Source organism: Staurois parvus, unplaced genomic scaffold (genome assembly GCF_062004578.1).
Source record: "Staurois parvus isolate SC_StPar_1 unplaced genomic scaffold, SC_StPar_1.0 ptg000686l, whole genome shotgun sequence".
Classification (NCBI taxonomy): Eukaryota; Metazoa; Chordata; class Amphibia; order Anura; family Ranidae; genus Staurois; species Staurois parvus.
The window spans coordinates 2,975,139-2,993,409 of NW_028318482.1; the positions used below are offsets into that span (position 1 = coordinate 2,975,139).

Genomic DNA, 18,271 nt, shown 5'->3' on the forward strand with positions numbered 1-18,271 from the left:
GTCAGATCGTGAGGAAAGTACTGCCGAGAACCGGCAGTTGTCAGAGCGGGGATCGGCACCGATCATCAGGGCACTGATGATCAGTGCCCTGATGATCGGTGCCCAGCAGTGACCCCCGCAAGTTCCGATCAGCAGTGCGCCCACTAGCCCCGCCCACCCATTCCCAGCAGTGCCCCCACCTGTGCCCAGCAGTGCCCCCACCTGTGCCCAGCAGTGCACCCACCTGTGCCACTCTGCAGTGCCACCTACCTGTGCCCAGAAGTGCCACCTACATGTGCCCAGCAGTGCCACCCACCTGTGCCCACCCACCTGTGCCCACCAGTGCCACCCACCTGTGCCCACCAGTGCCACCCACCTGTGCCCACCCACCAGTGCTGTCCACCAGTGCCACCCACCAGTGCAGCCCAGCAGTGCTGCCAGTCAGTGCCACCAGTCAGTGCCCAGGGGTTGTGCCAGTCAGTGCCGCCAGTCAGTGCCCAGAAGTGATGCCAGTCAGTGCCGTCTATCAGTACCCATCATCAGTGTCACCTATCAGTGCCGCCTATCAGTGCTGCATATCAGTGCCGCCTATCCGTGACCCCTAATTAGTGCTGTCTATCAGTGCCGCCTATCCGTGCCACCTCATTAGTACTGCCTATCAGTGCCCTTTAGTGCTGCCTATCAGTGCCCATCAGTGCCGCCTATCAGTGCCCATCAGTGCCGCCTCATCAACGCAAATCAGTGAAGGAGAAAAAATACCTGTTTGAAAAATTTTATAAAATAAACAAATAAACTTTTTTTTTTTTTCTCAAATTTTTTGCACTTTTTTTAATTTATAGCGCAAAAAGTAAAGCGCCCAGTGGCGATTAAATACCACCAAAAGAAAGCTCTATTTGTGAGAAAAAAATGATCAAAATTTCATATGGGTACAATGTTGCATGACCGCGCAATTGTCAATCAAAGTGCGGCAGCGCTGAAAGCTGAAAATTGGCCTGGTAAGGAAGGGGGTATAAGTGCCTGGTAGGCAAGTGGTTAAGCCATCTAAAAGACCATCTCGCCATTAAACATAAATGAAAAAAATTGCTTTGGACTGCCCAGCACCCCATACCCTTTGTGTGACAGTCCCTTCACTATTAACCTAGAAAATGGCCATTAAATGAAGTTCAGCTCTAATTCATTTAAATGGGGTTCAGACTGAGGATCTGAACTTTGATGATGTTCGCTGATCTGAGCCATGGTATGTTTGGCTCTTCCCTAGTCCCGAATGGAAGACGTTTGAGTGTCACAAACTGGCTGGACAAAATTACAAATGTATTGGCAGTTGAATTGTGTAGCTTCAACTTTTACTTGGAGACTCTAAAGCTCCAATCACTCAGTTCTGATTACACAGATAAAATGCTGTAGCTCTTTTACCTGTCAAATGATTTGCATTTTTATTATTTTATTCCAGAGATTTACATAGCTTTGTCATACAACATAGACCCCTCTGGCACAGGCGGAGAGCTTATTTTCCTGTTATAATTCAGTAATTCTCTTCCCCTCCCCCAGCCTGTGACTGGACAGTGAAAGGAGAAGCAGCAGACTAATGAGCTCATCTCTGTGACACTGCTCTCTCCTTCTGTCAGCATGCTTTTTGCACTGCACCACAACTAATTGACTCCTTGTGCTGCGTCTTACTCACCCAATGTGAGTTCTGCTGTACAGAGGATTGCAAGAGGTAATTACACTGTTTAAAATCTTAAAATACATTTAGTCAGGGGTGGAGCCGAGCCATGACTCTGTGTGTGAATGGACACACGGAGCAGTGGCTGGGGAAGTGTGCATGCTCTGGTGCCCCATAGCAATCTGTTTGCTGTGGGGGCACCCAACAGGAGGGAGGGGCCAGGAGGACCCGAGAAGAGAAGGATCTTAGCTGCCCTGTGCAAAACCACTGCACACAGCAGGTAAGTATAGGCATGTTTGGTATTTTAAAAAAAAAGCCTTTAGAATCACTTTAATGGATACAGAGATGTATTTATTGTATATTGTATATCTGCCTGGAGTTCACCTTTAATCTACAGTTTCTTGATAGTGTTATCTATGTTCTTACTGCAGAGCCACCTAAAATCCATCTTGATTGCTCTGGTGGAACACCTGTCAACACCATCATTGTTGTGGCTGGAAACAAACTACGATTCGATGTCCCTATCACTGGAGAGCCTGCGCCAACTGTGGCATGGTTTAAAGAAAACATTGTGAGCTTTTTTTGTTATTGTTTTCAAAACCTTTTCTAGCTTTCATAGCAAGAAAAGCTCAGATGTTCTACTTATTGTTTAAAACAAATAATTTCCTGTTTGGTCAAAATAACCTTTTTAATCTGTACTTAGGTAAGTGATAAATTCCTTTTTACATGGTGACTATGTGCCACAAACAAAATAGATAAACCTCAATGTTTAACCCTACAAGCTATCATAACTTGAATCCGAAGCAAATGAAATCCAAAACAAAAACAAAAATATTTTTAGTAAATCAGGAAAAGAAGGCTGCTGCTACTTCAAAGGGTACTGTCCCTCACCAAACTAAACAATAGGGGTAGTTAAGCGCTGCCTAATCATAAATACACAAATAAATATATAAATATAAGTAGTGTCATCTAATACAATTACACCATTCAAAGTCCATAATAGTGCAAAACTGTGCAATGTCTTTGGGAGTACATGTAGCAGAATAATGTTGTCTTGAGGATTACTCCCTTAATTGTATCTGAAACTGTCTAAAGCAGTATTGTCAGAAACAAACTGTCATCAGCAGAGCACTGTGTGAAAGTACTACAACCATTAGGGAAGAATCAAAAATGTTGCCACAGCAGGCAGGTAAATTGGGCCAAGTCTTGGACAGAAGCTTACAGTTGCACTTTTTCCTCCCAGGTGTAGACAATTGTCAGGCAAAATTCCTTGAAACCTATGCAAAGTAGGTGTTTAGCCCCAGTAAAGGAGGTTCTGCTGTTTAGGTGCGGGTGAGGAGCACAGGTGTAGATTGCTTGCATTCCATGCATTCACACCTGCTTGCATACTGCCCAAAACATAAGTGCACCGTGCATCGGCAGCCCCTCGTAGTTTGAAAAGCTGCTGACTTTAACCAGTAGGGCCTGGACCTGGAAGAGTGTTCCCCACACCCAGAGGTGTTCTAGGACCAATGTCACAGGTGGGGGAGACAGAATATGAATCTTCTGGCCTCCAGATTCAAAAACAAACTAGACAGGTTTGTCTCCAGGTAAAGGGATCTTCTATTGAAAGCATTAGATGCTCTGGTGTCTCCTTGGAATCACTGATGAACTGAACTGTCCTGGGATCGGTCAAGCAGGGATTGATTGATGAACTTCAAAGAAGTTTGAATGCTAAACCTGAGATCCATTGAAATCAATGGGAGGATAATCTATCCAATCAGAAATGCCAATTTGCTGGACTAATAGGCAATTTAAACTGTATCTTTTTTTTCTCCTTGTAAATGTCATTTTTGCTGTAGTACATCCCGCAGCAAGAATGAAAAAAAGACCTTTTGGATCTGGTATGGATTTTAGAGGGACTTCATGCAAAAAAAGTGTGAGGTCCCCACATTAAACTATACTAGACCCTTAATCTGAGCATGCCCCAATAGGGGTGACTTTGCGCAACTTCCTCCCCCTCTTCCTCCAAACCGTACCAGCCCACTTGCCCTCAGTATGGCAGCTTTCTCCTCGTTGATGATGACAAGTGATAAGACGAACTGCCCTGGGTTCAGTTCTGCAGGAATTTGACAAACTCCAAAGGAGTGATTGAAATCAATGAGAGCTGAATCTGTCAATTACAAATGCCCACTTTCTGAACTAAAAGGCAAAGGGGTATAAATAAAAAAATTATATCGGGGGAGCAAATGACATTTTCCACTTGCTTATTTTTTATAGAAGAAAAAACAGCACACAGACCCCAAAAGTCTCCCCAATTTAAACTGGTATTTTTTTTCTTTGTAAATGTAGTTTTTGCTGTAGCACAAGCATACCGGACCCTTCCAGTATAGATTTTGACCCCTTCCCGCTGGTCGCACACAAATGTCTGGGCCTAGACGCCGAGTGGCCGCACATTTGCATTCAGGTTAAAAAAAATTTATGTGCTGAGAGTGCCCTGCCCTGCACGCTCCCAGCACATGTCTGGTACCCACGGAAAGGTCCCGGTCTGCTCTTTCGATCTGGACCTTTCTCGAGCATGTGACCGCCGTGATGATGCGTCACGGCGGTCACATGATCCCTAAACCACGCCCCACCCGCCCCGCCTCCCGGCATCTGAAACTCTTAAAGGGCCGGGAGGTGCCGGTGGGAAGGGGTTAAGGAATATTTCACTTGAGATTCCCCTAAAACTCAATAACAGATCCTTAAATCAAGCATACAAACTAGCTTGTCAGAAAACGGTGGAAGACAAGCGTGTACCTCCTCCTCCCCCATGAACCATATCTGACCTCATGCCCTCAATTTGGAGTGTACCTTGTCAGGGAGCACATCTCTGGACAGGCCCGGAGTGGGACAAAAAATAGGCCCAGGCATTTTGGATTGAGCAGCCCAAAGCCCAGGGACCTTTGCCTCAAAGCCCGGTGGCGGAACACCAGGGTCTGGTCAGAAGAGCGACCTTTGCGACCCTGGTACTTCCGCCACTAGTGTCAGTAGGTTTTTATTTTTATTTAATTTTTTTACAATTTTATATTTTGTTTTATTTTTGTAATTTTTTCATAGGAAGAAAGGAAGGAGGGAAAGGAAAGAGGGAAAGAAAGAAAGAGGGAAAGAAAGCACCTTGTCCACATGTTGACAAGGACCTCATCCACAGAACCCTTTTTGCCTGGTGGCTGTGGGGGACTGTGGGTGGAAGGCTTATCAGAATCTGAAAGCCCCACTTAATAATAAGTTGGACTCCAGATATCCACACCCCCTCCCCACATGAGTAAGTATTCTTTAAAAAAAGAAGAAATTAAGACATCCAAGCCTTTAACAAGTCCTTTATTAAGAAAATAAAAAGCATTTAAAAATTATCAGTGCAGATGCTCACCACCCACTGACTAAATTTTAAAAAAACGTCAATCCAGCACACATAACCAAGCCCAACAGTATCACTAGCTGAATAACAGCTCTCTAAGCTGTCACCAGCTGTATAAGGGAAAGGGCAGCGATTGATCAAATATGACTAGTGGTGACATCAATAATGTCATTGGTTCCTAAGAACACAAACACCCATGGCTTCCTTAGGAATCAGTGACAGTGGTAAGCTGTTATATATAGAAATGCTAGAAATATGGCTTCTATATATCATGTTCGGCTCCCCCCAAACAGAGGACTGAATGGAATAATCTTTGGGCGTATGTCTGAACACCAAAAAAACCCAGAAAACATCGGCTTATCCTTACTTGGGATTGGGTAACCCTGATCTATTATTTTCCTTATCTAAAACTTCTTCCTCGTCCGCTTCACAGAATTGAGATAAAGTGGGTTTGAATGCTCCTTATTAAAAATGTATGGTCTTTAAGGCAAAACTTGTCTTTTCATTTTGGGTAGCGCAACGGATATCCCTGTCAATTTTTTTGTCGTCCTTGTTGCTTTGGATAGCCAAACCAGGAAAGGAGAGAAAATCCCTCCAAAGTGAGAGAATCCCTGGTTGTCACCAGGGTCATCAGAATTAGTGTTCTCATTGGAAGACTTCTTTATTACTGTTGTGGGGTCAACCAAAAATGTGTGATTTTCTTTCACTTTCATTGATAACAGTAAACATGACAAATATAGAGTGGGAATCTCCTTAATGGGGACATAGACCAATAAAGAAATAAGCAAAAAATAATGTTCTAATCCCTACCCCCTCTGTCCAAAATGGAAAAAAATTGTTTTGCCCTAGGTTATACTTTAAGGATCGGCTTTGGATATTGGGTCCTTCAGGTTGCTATGTGACCGAAAGACAATCTTTTGTTTTTTGTTATTATTACTGTGGCCTGTTAACCTTTGTTGCTATGTTGTCCACCCCTCTGTTGAACTTTTCTTGGATGTCCCAATATTCTAAGAATTCTAGGAATTTCTGTGTCCCTCAATGGACAAAAATGAAAATAGCATTTTTGTACTCACCATAACATGCTTTTCTTCAAATCCATGAATTGACACAGGTCCCTTCTATGTGTTTATTTCACGGTGTCGGTAATACTTGCTTACAAAAGTGAGACATGGTGGTTATGGGCAGGGCTATTTTGTGCTAACCAGTTGCTTTTTTGTTGCTAGTTTTCATTTCTCCTTTTGATGTAGTATTACCTATCACTCAACACAGCCACAATCCATAAAATGTAGTTTCTATTCCTCTTCTTCCCAAAACCAGCCTCCCCTTCTCTTGTGTCCTTTGGAATGCCTGCTCTATCTGTAACAAACTCATTTCTGTTCATGACCTCTTTATCACTTCTGACTCTGCTTCTCCTGCTTCCCTCTCCCTTGGTGGCCTTCTCTGGACTCACTAGACCCAGTGGACTGAAAGTGAGCTGGAGTTGGAATCCTTCTATCCCCACAAAACTTTTGAGTTTGTCAATCACCTCCCTCTCTGTCACTCTCCTCATTTGAGGCACATTGTATGTGACTATTTTCTTCAGTTTCTGTAAGAATTGCTGTGAGCTACTGCCCCCCTGGACCAGTATCAAACTTCCTTGACCTTGTATTCTCCAACCTGTGCACTCCATTCAACCTCTCCAACAATCTTTTTCCTCTCCCTGATCACCACCTTATTAGTTTCAATCTCTCCCTGTCTTCCACCTCATGTCCCTCCAACCACCTAACGGTAACCCATAGAAACATTTGCCACTTTGACCTATCTTTTCTCTATTCTGCTACTGACAACCTCTATGACAAAATCTCACCTTTGTCCTGTCCCAACCTAGCCACTTCTATCTACAACAGTTTGCTGTCATCCTCCCTGGATGCGCTTTGCCCCTTCACTACACACAGAATTAGGCCCTAACCCCTACAACCTTGGCAAAGAGATGACACCAGAAAACATAACCGAGTTATTGAGTGTCTGTGGCACAAGTCACAGAAAAATTTCAACCGATATAAATCTGCCATCCAAAAATACAATTCCTGCCTCCACACTGCCAAGCAGACCTTTTATTTTTCCAGTCTCAACTCGTCTCTACTTTCAATTCTCTACTTTGTCCTTCACTGCCTCCACCCACTATCTCACTCACTGCGCAAGACAATGCCAATCACTTCAAAAATAAGATTGATACAATCTGTGATGAGATCTTCACTATAGAGATACCCTACCCACTTAACACTCTATGTCCACAGGTACACGCAATACTTCCCTTATTTAACCCCGCTACTATAGATGAGGTTGCTAAAGTTGTTTCTAACACCCACCTAACTACCCTCCCCCTGGTCCTTGTTCCCTCACAAATACTATGGTCACCCTTTGGCTCTATCCTATACTCTTTAACTCACATCTTCAATCTCTCCCTCTCTTCTGGCATCTCTCTAAAACATGCACTAGTCACACCATACTTGCTATACCTCCTTCTCAAAAAACTCCACTTTAGTCTCTATGACTGTATTCTTCTTTGGTTCTCATCCTACCTAACCCACTGCACCTTCATTGTCACAATTCTACTTCCTCCTCTCCTCTTCTTTTCCATCGAGGTCCCCCAAGGTTCTGTTCTTGTCCTTCTCTTATTCTCAGTCTACACCTCCTCCCTGGGTCTGCCTCCCATGACTTTCAATACCATTTCTACGCTGATGACACCCAAATCTATCTTTCTACTCCTCAGCTCACTCCATCAGTCTCCTCACACCACTTCCTAAAACTCAATATATCCATAACTGAGCTCATAATATTTCTTCCCCCATGTGCCTCTTCCCCTGACTGTCAACTCGTCCTTGCATGTCAGGGTGCTAGGTGTGATCCAGGACTCTGATATTTCCTTTTGGCTCTACTTCTAATCACTGTCCAAAGCTTGCTGCCTCAAACTCTGCAACATCTCCAATGATACCACAAAGCTTTTAATTCACTCTGGTTTTCTCTCACCTTGACTACTGCAACTTCCTCCTCATCAGATTACCTTTACATAGGATATCCCCTCTTCAGTCCTTCACTAATGTTTTTGCCAGGCTCGTCCACCTTACCAACCATTCTGTGTCTTCTAATGCTCACCCAACTATTTAAATTCAAAATGCTAACAACAGCTTACAAAGACTTCCACAGCTCCGACCTCTGCTACATCACTAACCTAGTCTCAAAATACCAACCAAATTGTTCTCTTTGTTCCACTCAAGACCTCCTGCTCTCTAACTTTCTTGTCACCTCATCCCATACTCACCTTAAGGACTTCTCCAGAGCATCTCCCTACCTTTGGAACACCCTACCCCAATCTGTTTGACTATCTCCTATATCTCCTACTCTGTCCACTTTTAGGTGATCCCTGAAAACTCCTCTCTTCAGAGAAGTCTATCCTGCCCCTACCTAACAAATGTATTTTTATTTTCTCCATCAGCTCATCCCCCTCAGTTATTAACATTTGCATCTCCCTCTGTTTCCCCCTGTATTGAATTGTATTGTAACTGTACTGTCTGCTCTCAAGTTGTAGAGCACTGCACAAACTGTTGGCCCTGTGTCCCTCCCGGATTCCCAGAACGGGATTTTACAGTGAGTACAAAAATCTTTTTATTCATCCAAGGAAAATGCTGCTCCCAGAAGTGTGTTGGATGCTGAAAATGTTTCATCTATCTTTTCTATGAAATATTTCTATGAAAAATATTTCTATGAAAATGTTTCATCTATCTTTTTAAAGGGGTGAAGATTGTTGGCAACACCAATAAATGATACTGCTATGTATATGGATATGGGTATGCAATGTTAATGAGTGATTTTTTTTCCCTCTATATAAATTATTTATTCTTTTTTTCTTTTAGGAGTTTACAGACATTGAAGGTAGGGTGCACGTGGAAACAGAAAAAGATCAAAGCAGCTTTGTTATTGATGGAGCAAAACGAGAGGATGAAGGCAATTATAAAATTGTAGTGACCAATCCTTCTGGAGAGGATTGTGCCAATCTGTATGTCAAAGTAGTAGGTAAGGGAATGATAAAAACCTATATACATAAAATAAAATTTTAATTTTAGAAACAAGTCCATGTGTAGCAGAAAATTGACAAGCATTACTAATACAATGTTCACATTTATTTTCCATTCCAGATATTCCTGATCCTCCACAAAATATTCAAATCACAGGTGTTGGAGAGGACTGGGCAGATGTTGTTTGGGAACCCCCAAAATATGATGGTGGTCAACCTCTCTTAGGTAAGCAAAATTTGATGTAGTGCCCTCCTTTAGTATTTGGCTCCATTTTAATGAATAGAGCAGTGATTGATTGTGCTGATCTGTTCAGGGTTTCCTGAGCTGAAAGTTTGCTTGCTCCCACCTGCCTCTGAAATAAGGTTCAAGAACAAAGAAAATGATCTTTTGAATATTTATCATGCCCTAACCAGTCCCTGAAAGGAGGTGTACAGATGGTGGCTGGGAAGGTGATACATTTGCAGGAGGCATAAACAGAGCATGTTTCCTCAAGGGAGGGTTCTCTTGGGGCTGCTGCCTCTGGAGACAGCTCCACTAAGCCAAGAAACTGGAGTCTGGGCTTCAGCAGCTGCTAGGCTGAGGCCCTAGGCAACACAAAAATTGGATGCCTCCCCTTCAGAGAGAGCCTGACATTGACCAACAACACCCTTTTCCCTCCCCACCCAAGCAGCTTTCCACTAACACACATTCTCCTCCCCCAGCGAGAGAGAGAAAGACACTCACCTTCACAGCTTCGGATATCCCTGGGAACGAGAGTCAGGCTCTGCATACACCATCAAGCAGCCCGCAGCCTCTCTCAGTACCCACCTGGCCCCCATGCCGCAAGTGTCCCTTCTTCCAGGAGGGGGTGCTCCTATAGGCAAATGCCTTGTTTGCCTTGTAGTAAATACGCCCCTGCACCAGGGGTTTGAACAAGACACAGAAGCATTATGTGTTTGTAATGCTGGAAATTATTTTTATACACACACACCTGGTTTCTTATATAAAATTATGTGTATTAGTTCCTCAACGCCACCAACCATATTTGAAATGTAATTGCTTGAACTAAATTACAAAAATATAAAGCAGAAAGAGTAAGTTGATAGCACTAGCTTCAGGATGCAGATGCACGTATCCCAGATGTGAGGAGCGCTCTGAAATTTGGCTGCAGTGGACTCAATAGCATTAAGGTGAAATTAAATGAACTCTCCAACTTTAGCACAGTTGCAGTGTCTGCTGGATAGCTTTTTGGCTAATTTTAGTTTTTGCCTGCAATTGATGCTAAATACTAGTACACAAGAAAATCATCCCCATTTTTCCATACATGTATGCATTTGCATAAGCCTAGAGGGGAATAGCAGTAGATGTAAAAAAAAAAAAACAGATAAAATTTCTTAAACTGGGCTGGACTGCCCTTATTCAATTGTGTTTGGTAAAATTATACAAAATAACATATACATTCAAGAAATTCACAGCAAATATCGCAGAATCCAAGTGTAAAAAACAGGTACACTACAAGAGATCATGTCTACTAAATAGCTACAAGAACATAAGTTATTTATAAGGTATAATTAAAGCTGCTTTATTGTAAAGCCTGTGGGAAAAAAACTTTACTTGAATGATACTAAAAAAATATATATAAGACGTGGTGGATTCAATACAAAGCAGTGCAGGAAGGGCAAGTACACAGTTCTTAGCAGACTGGATGGTTACAGGCAAAGAAATCAAATAACACAGCGCCACCTACTGTCCTTATTGCAGTCTTCCAACAGAACAAGGCTCCAGCTGCAATATTGCGATGACAGTATAAATGAGAACCTGCAACCTGCACCTGCACCTGCAGTGAGTGCATGCCCACATGCATTCATTTCAATTTAAACAGATCTAAAATAACTTTTTATAAATATCAGTGGCAGGTTTTGTTGCTGTGTTTTTGTTCTTTTTTGTTTTGTTTTTATGTTTTTTGTTGATGAAAGTGGGTAGTTTTAGTTTCTTTTTTTCAATAAGCCAAACAATAAATAAAAAAAGATCTTAGTTTGGTTTTCGGTTGGGTGTTTATGGTTGTTTTGTTTCTGTATTTCTTGTAGTTTTTATCTTTTTTTATTTTGGTTTTGTTAGGGTCTTTTAAGGGATCAGCAGCAGCAACAGCAGCATTAATTTGTTGGTGTCACAACAGCTGCCCTTTGTTTGCAGTGGAGCACTGCATATCATTGAGGTGTCATTTAGCTGAATACTATACCCAGCCCACCCAAACACCACATTTTATAATGCACCAAAGATTATATGCATCCAAGCACCACTCCCTTCATCATCATCATCACTCCCTTCCATTAGTTGCAAATATCATTCTTTGAATAAGCCCTGCATTGTCCACAGGCCAAAGTGATGGTCATGGACATGGTCCATCACCTGCAGGCAAGTTTGCACTTTTCTTGGGTGCTGGGCATACTATATAGCCATAGCATGCAAAGAAGGTGGTGTACTAGCTAACCAAGCCATTCTCATCCTCCTTCTTTTCTGTCATCCAGGCTCCTCAGGCTAGCTTACATTCCACCGCAGCTGCCAAAGCAGCATATTCTGATTCCTCATGTACAGCTACTCCTGCTGATTGCCCACCAACTGGCATTGAGGAGCTGGCTGAATTGTTTGAGCATAGCTTCAGCCATTTGCCGCAGGAGGATGCACAGCAATTAATTGGTTCAGATGTTGGTTCTGAGGTTAGGGAGGAGAGTAACAGGAGCATAGAGCAGCCTTTTTCAACCAGGGTGCCCAGGCATCCTGGGGTGCCTGCAGGTTTCATCAGGGGTGCCTTGGTAAAATGCCCAAACATTTTATACAAGCCTGCAGGTGGATCAAGCCTGCCTATTAGTTACATAAAGCCACAGGTTTTCATTGTGCACTATTACAATGTTCTAGCCACTGACAACATAAAACATTACATCAGTTGATAAGAAGGACATTGGGCACCTGCACAGCACCCTTGCTTGTCACTCCCCTGCCCCTCTCATTCAGCACAGGGGTCACATTAGCTGAATGAGGGCGAAGATAAAAAATGGAATACTAGTTAGTACCATTGTGCAAAGGTGTATTTGCTTTGAAAGAATAAATCACCTCTGACGTTGGGTGTCCCACATGTGTAGATTTTGCTGCATTCTTTAAAACTATTACATTTTTACATTTTGGATGGGGTGCCTCAAGATTGTGCAGGATTTTAAAGGGTGCCTCGATATTCTGCAGAATTTTAAAGGGTGGCTAGACTAAATAAAGGTTGAGAAACACTGGCCTAGAAGGACACAAGCCATGGAAAACCAAACGGCAGAGAGGTTCCTGCAGCTGTAGCATACTGCCGAGTTGGCTCCAATGATAAGAAGGTGCCTGCTAGAGCGTAGGATGAAAGTGAGGAAGGGGCACAACCCTAAATAGGCAGGATATCATCTAGAGGCAACTGGAAGAAGCGGAGGGAGCAGATGCCCTGTTCCAAAAGATGGCAGATCTCCATAAATACAGGGCACAGTTGTCCCCTGGTACACTTCCCAGACGTCAGCTGTGTGGGCCTTTTTCAGTGTGCATGCAGCAGACTGCACCATGGTTATTTGCAGTCTCAAGCAGATCAAGTGTGACAATAGCATCATCCATTTGGATACTTCATAAAGGAAAGACATTTGACCTCTGACCACGCAGCTCTTTGGGTGTAGCACCAGAAAGCTATGCATTAGCTCTACTAATTTCCACCTCTTCCCCCAATATACACCATGCCCTCTCAGCAGCCTCCAGTGATAGGGATGAAGGTATAGCAAGGGGTGTCAGAGGTCTAGTTATGGGATGGCTGGGTGGGGAGTTGAGTATAATGGTAAATCTTGAAGCGTTTCTCCTTACTTACATGTTTAATAGTGAGCATCTTGGAAAGAGGTGTTTAATAAAAAGTAGGATAAATAAGAGGGTGTCAAAATGGCTGGGAAAGGGTTGGGTGAACCAGCTTGAGTGTGGTAGAGATTTAAAGAAGTGTGGTGTGGTAACATGTTATCCAAGGGTCTTCAGTATAAAAGTTTTGAACTCTTTAGAAGCCATTTTTTCTCCAGTTGTAAAAATCCATGGTCATCTATCAGGGGTGATATTGTATCCAGGCAAGAACTTTCAGTAACTCTCTATAGTACCCATGGTGGATATGATATGTTATAATTTCCTGAAGGATATTTGGAGACTTGGGAAAATAGCCTGTTTACAGAGCTTAGCAGCTAAAGCTGCAATTTACACAAAGATGAATGTACCAGGGAGGTAACTCATCTGTGTCTCCCTTACCCTCTGTACAACTCGGTAAGAGATTTGAGTCAGAGATAGAGTGTGTAGCTCTAGTTGTACTCTCTCGTTAGAAACAAGTACTTTGGGAATACTATTTCATTGGTGTGCCATGGGTGTTTATTTGTAAAACCAAAATTTGCTATCAATCAATATAAATATATACTGTACACTAGATATAAAATGTTGTTTAACAATATACACAATTTTGAAAAAGGGTAAAATAAAATTCCCTCAAAATCAGTATAGTTTCCTTTTAATAGCTAAAAGCTTAAGTTTAGTTGTTTTGTTTGTAATCAACACAAGGGCCTGCATTAAATGAGAAGTGTCCATTGTGCTGTTTTGGTAGTCCTCTGACCATCCCCGATCCCAATACCCCCACAGCTGTGATTTTTCTGATGTTGCAGGGTTTAATATAAGTCACTGACCCTGTCACAGGCACTTGCCAAAAGTTCAGACATGGGCCTGTCCTTTCTGCCCCCCTTTTTCATTCATAAAAGCTGTGCTATTGCTCCTTGCAGTAAAAAGTGCTCTATGAATGCAGGACAAGTGCATGAATGAAAGGTCCACCTCCTCTATTCATAGAACAATTTTTAGTTCAATCTGAGTTCATTGAAATTTTCGGAAACATAAGATACAAGGGAATACAGATATAATAAACAGGAAACAAAGGAAGGTGAGGTATTGTAAACCAATATCCGAACAGTATTGTGTTTAAGCGAGAGTACGACAAATACATGTTATGTTGACATGAATTGACTAAATAGGGCTACGGTGAATAGTGATAAGTAATTTATACTTAGATAAGTAAATGGTCGTCAGGCTCCTTGGCACTTAAAGAACATATAAGAGTCGTATGGTATGGGAACATGTCTTGGAGTATAGGAAAGGAATGATAAATATATTAGATGAGATGATCATATTGAAGAGGGATACACCGAAAACAGAGGGAAAAAGAGAAGAAGTAAAGAGCAGTGGAGAAAAAGGAAGGAACAAAGGATGGCGTACTCGCTCCACCATGGCTACACTAGAGAGGGGTCGGCATTGCTGGCAACCCAGGAATGGAATTCGGAAGAGTGCCGGAACAGGGGGTCCAGATGAAAGAGAACAGATCCTCTTTTCCTAATTCCGCACCAAAAGGCGTTCCAGATCACATATAGATTCCAGTTCGTTATCCCATTCTCCTAGGGAGGGCACAGTAGTTGATTTCCAGTGGCGTGGGATAACTGTCCTGGCCGCAGCCACAAGTTGTCGCAAGATATCTCATTTCACTGATTTTATAGGTCCAGGCATCATGGAGAGAAGGGCTATCTCAAGGGACGGGGGGATAGATGTTACCATCATTTTGCAGTACAGATCAAAAATATATTGCTAAAATTTCCGGATAGTGGGACAAGTCCACCAAATGTGTAGCAGAGTACCTTGTGAGTGTTGGCAACACCAGCAAGTATCTGGGACAGATGGGTCGAACTGGTGAAGGATCAAGGCATAGAACAATTTTTATTGCAAAATGCGATAGTACGGCTTTCATGAGTGGAGGAGGGGGGCCAAAAGGACAGGCATAGTCAGCACTTTTTATGAGTACCTATGACTATCCAGGGGCTTCTATTAACCCTTAAGCACTGGAATATCACAGATGCAGGGGTATTGGATGCGGTAGAGGACTGAAGCTGTAAAAGCCCTCTCACTATTTTGCCATATTTGGGAGACTTACAGTTTTAGAACTTTTAGTTACAGTTTAGGAACAAAACGCTCTTGCTTCGTGTACTGGCCACAAGCACAAGGGACACTTTTCATACAATGTAAGTACCATCTCTTGTGCTGATGGGGTAGAGGACTGAAGCTTTAAAAGCCCTTTCACTATTTTACCATGTAAGGAGCACTAACACAAAACCTTGTCTCATGTACTGATTTTTATATTTTCTTCTGTCTGTACAAATGAAACCTAGACCTAATTCAGGCAATAATCACAGTTACTGATTTACTAAAAATTTAGAGGCTGTTTCCCTGGAAAACATTAGTAATTAAGGTGAACCTGCACTCGCTTTAATAAATACGTAATCATGCACTAGGGAAATGAAAAAAACAGGATTGTGGCTAGCACTTAATTCAAAGTGAATACCTCAGTTATTAACATTCACTTCACTAAGTGAACATTCATTTTGTGAAGTGAACAGTTTCTACTCCTTTAGTATTCCTAAATGCTATAATAAATATGTAGTGCTACCCCAGTGGTTGCCCTGACATTACAAGCTTCCTGACACCTCTGACACTCTGAGTTCAGACATATTTCAACAGTATGAAATAATAATGCAAGAGACAGGATTCTTTAGTAACACCTCTATATTAGGCTCTTTCAAAATAGAAGTGGGTACGCCCCCACTTAACGCAAAAGAGGAAAACACTGTTAAAATGGAAATAATCAAATAGCAATGGTTAACATATTAAAAGTAAAAAACGGTACATTGTAACTATGTAACTGAAACACCAGCAACAGGAGGGGGAAGAAAAGGCTTGTTGACGCATCATCTCCCTTTGGGCCACAATAGGGAATGCAAAGAATTATGTAAATATATATATATATATATATACACACTCTGTCTTGTGCTAGCAGTGGTGGGGCCCATATACAGTAGTGGGTAATGATAATTCAATTAAGAAACCAGATAGGCTGTGGTAAATGCTCACAGCAAAGATGGTACTGAGGTGTCTGGTGTCTGCTTGCAGTGTCTCTAGAGTGTTGTCAGAAAGAGATTGGGCATCCGCTGGCCCACCAATCCCATGGATAGCACAGCCTCCTAGGAAGAGGGTTCTTGCACAGGCTCTTAGCTGTTCATGGAGAAGTGCAGAGTTACCACGTGACAGCCTGACAGAGCAGCAAGCAGAGATGACTGGCTGAAGACTAGATAGTGGCAGTTCCAATGCAGAGAAGCTGAGACGATCCCAGTGTGGTGCTCGGTGTCATCGCTGTGCTGAACTGGTATGCCGAGTTCCACAGTAGTAGCAAGCAATCTGTCTCTGGAGGAGAACATCAGTTGCCCTGTGTTCAGCTCTGAATCCTTCACCAAGGGCCCCAAGTCAGTTGCTTGCTGTAGAATATATATCTGCTCTCCCAGCAACCTTGTGGTTTCCCAGCTCTCTGGTAGTTGTAGTTCAACCAGCACTTTGAAATACAGTATGTATTGGCTATATGACTATAGTTCCCAGGATCCTCCAATGTCAGAAGATCTGAATCCACTCTGCTAAAAGGAAGTGATGAAGCAGTCCTAGTAGTGGGAACCAAGGGGAAAAAGGATAAACCATAGTCTCACCTGTAAATGTCCCTGAATGGCATAATGATATAGCCAGCACCTGGCTACAATTAATAGTGTCCTGTGCATGAAGCCGATTTGATCTTCATAAATTAATATTGTGTATATTTTCTTCAGGATATCTTATTGAAAGGAAAAAGAAAGGCAGCCAACGGTGGATGAAGATGAACTTTGACCTTTACACAGATACAAGTTACCAGTCAACAAACATGATTGAAGGAGTATTGTATGAAGTCAGAGTCTTTGCTGTCAACTCTATAGGCATTTCACAGGAAGCTAATACCACTAATCCATTCATGCCAATTGGTAAGTAAATTTTTGACACCAGAGGACAAATTCAATAGTGAGCGTAAAACTATTTGAAATGGATAGGTTTGAAGTCTATATGATCAAGATATATGAAGGGGAGCATTCTGTCTTATGAGGATGAGAATCATATTTCAAAGTCAAAGTTCTTACTTCATGGATGGTTCATAAATGTTTCCTACTTCATACTTGTGTATTCAAAATTTTGTACTAATAGTACTAGATTACATTTTAAAATATTTTACTTGTATTAGTTCTTGCTCAGAAATTTCACAAAAAATGTAGACAGTGCAAGAAATTGCAATAAATGGTCAGAGTATCCTTTAGAATAAGCCTTCAGACACTAATGAACTTTTTTTGTGCAAGTCAAAATTGTCTCTTTACAACTGCAGAGTCTATATCACTGCAATGATTGCCCTTATTATAAGCACCCAATCTCAGTAGTAGCAGCAGATATGGATAATGCAGTGTGGGGAGGAACTTGAAGTATGGGGTAAAACTAAGAAATAGTAAAGTAAATGCCACATAAGAACAGACTTCTCTGATGGGATATTATACTTACTAGTTTAAATGTAAATAGTATATAATAGCAATGTACATAATTTTATCTCTTCAAAATATGATTAGAAATCATTTGCACTTGGTAGTATGAAAGGTTCCTGGGTATTATGCAAAACTGCTAAGATTATAAGATCCAATTATGATGCACCGCCAATCATAAATTTCAGTTTGGGTGGGCACCAATCAAACACTTAATAAACATTTAATCTCTTTGATACTCCAGTGCTTTTGAAGGTGTCACTCTTTCAGGACTTCGAATCTATTATTTTTTATAAATTAGAGAAATGAAAAGACAACATGATTCAGGTTCACCATTAGGGCTGTTTAATGACCCTGCCTAAATTGCCTTTCAGCTCCTACCAGTGAGCCTTTGCAATTGAAAGTTGAGGATGTCACAGATACCACTTGCACACTGAAATGGAGACCACCAGATCGCATTGGAGCTGGAGGAATAGATGGTTATTTGATTGAGTACTGCAAAGAAGGATGTAAGTAAATGGCATATGATCTTAAACATTTTTGTGCATGTGTGTGCTACATCAGAATAAGTCATAGAAACCTTTTTACACTAAACTTTCACAAATGTTTTTATAAGTCTTCAGGTTTTACAATAGAAAAAGGGTATAAAAGCTCAGCTGTGTTATCTACAGCTGCAGAAACACATGGGGAATGCCGATGGGGTAAATTTAGACCAGCGGTCCAGGGTCATGTACCATTGAGAAAGTAATTTGTAGGCCTTTTCCTG

The 18,271-nt window shown here is 41.9% G+C and overlaps 1 protein-coding gene across 6 annotated transcripts in view; it reads left to right on the top strand.

Moving 5' to 3' along the window:
- Positions 1-18,271, top strand: part of LOC149447453 (myosin-binding protein C, fast-type-like) — a 209,830-nt gene that overhangs the window by 127,783 nt on the left and 63,776 nt on the right. For all 6 annotated transcript variants that reach the window (XM_089652564.1, XM_089652563.1, XM_089652561.1 and 3 more), the window contains 5 exons: positions 2,074-2,213; positions 8,912-9,071; positions 9,194-9,298; positions 16,777-16,965; positions 17,880-18,014. In XM_089652564.1, coding sequence (XP_089508690.1) covers positions 2,074-2,213; positions 8,912-9,071; positions 9,194-9,298; positions 16,777-16,965; positions 17,880-18,014 — 729 coding nt within the window. The remainder of the gene's footprint in view (positions 1-2,073; positions 2,214-8,911; positions 9,072-9,193; positions 9,299-16,776; positions 16,966-17,879; positions 18,015-18,271) is intronic.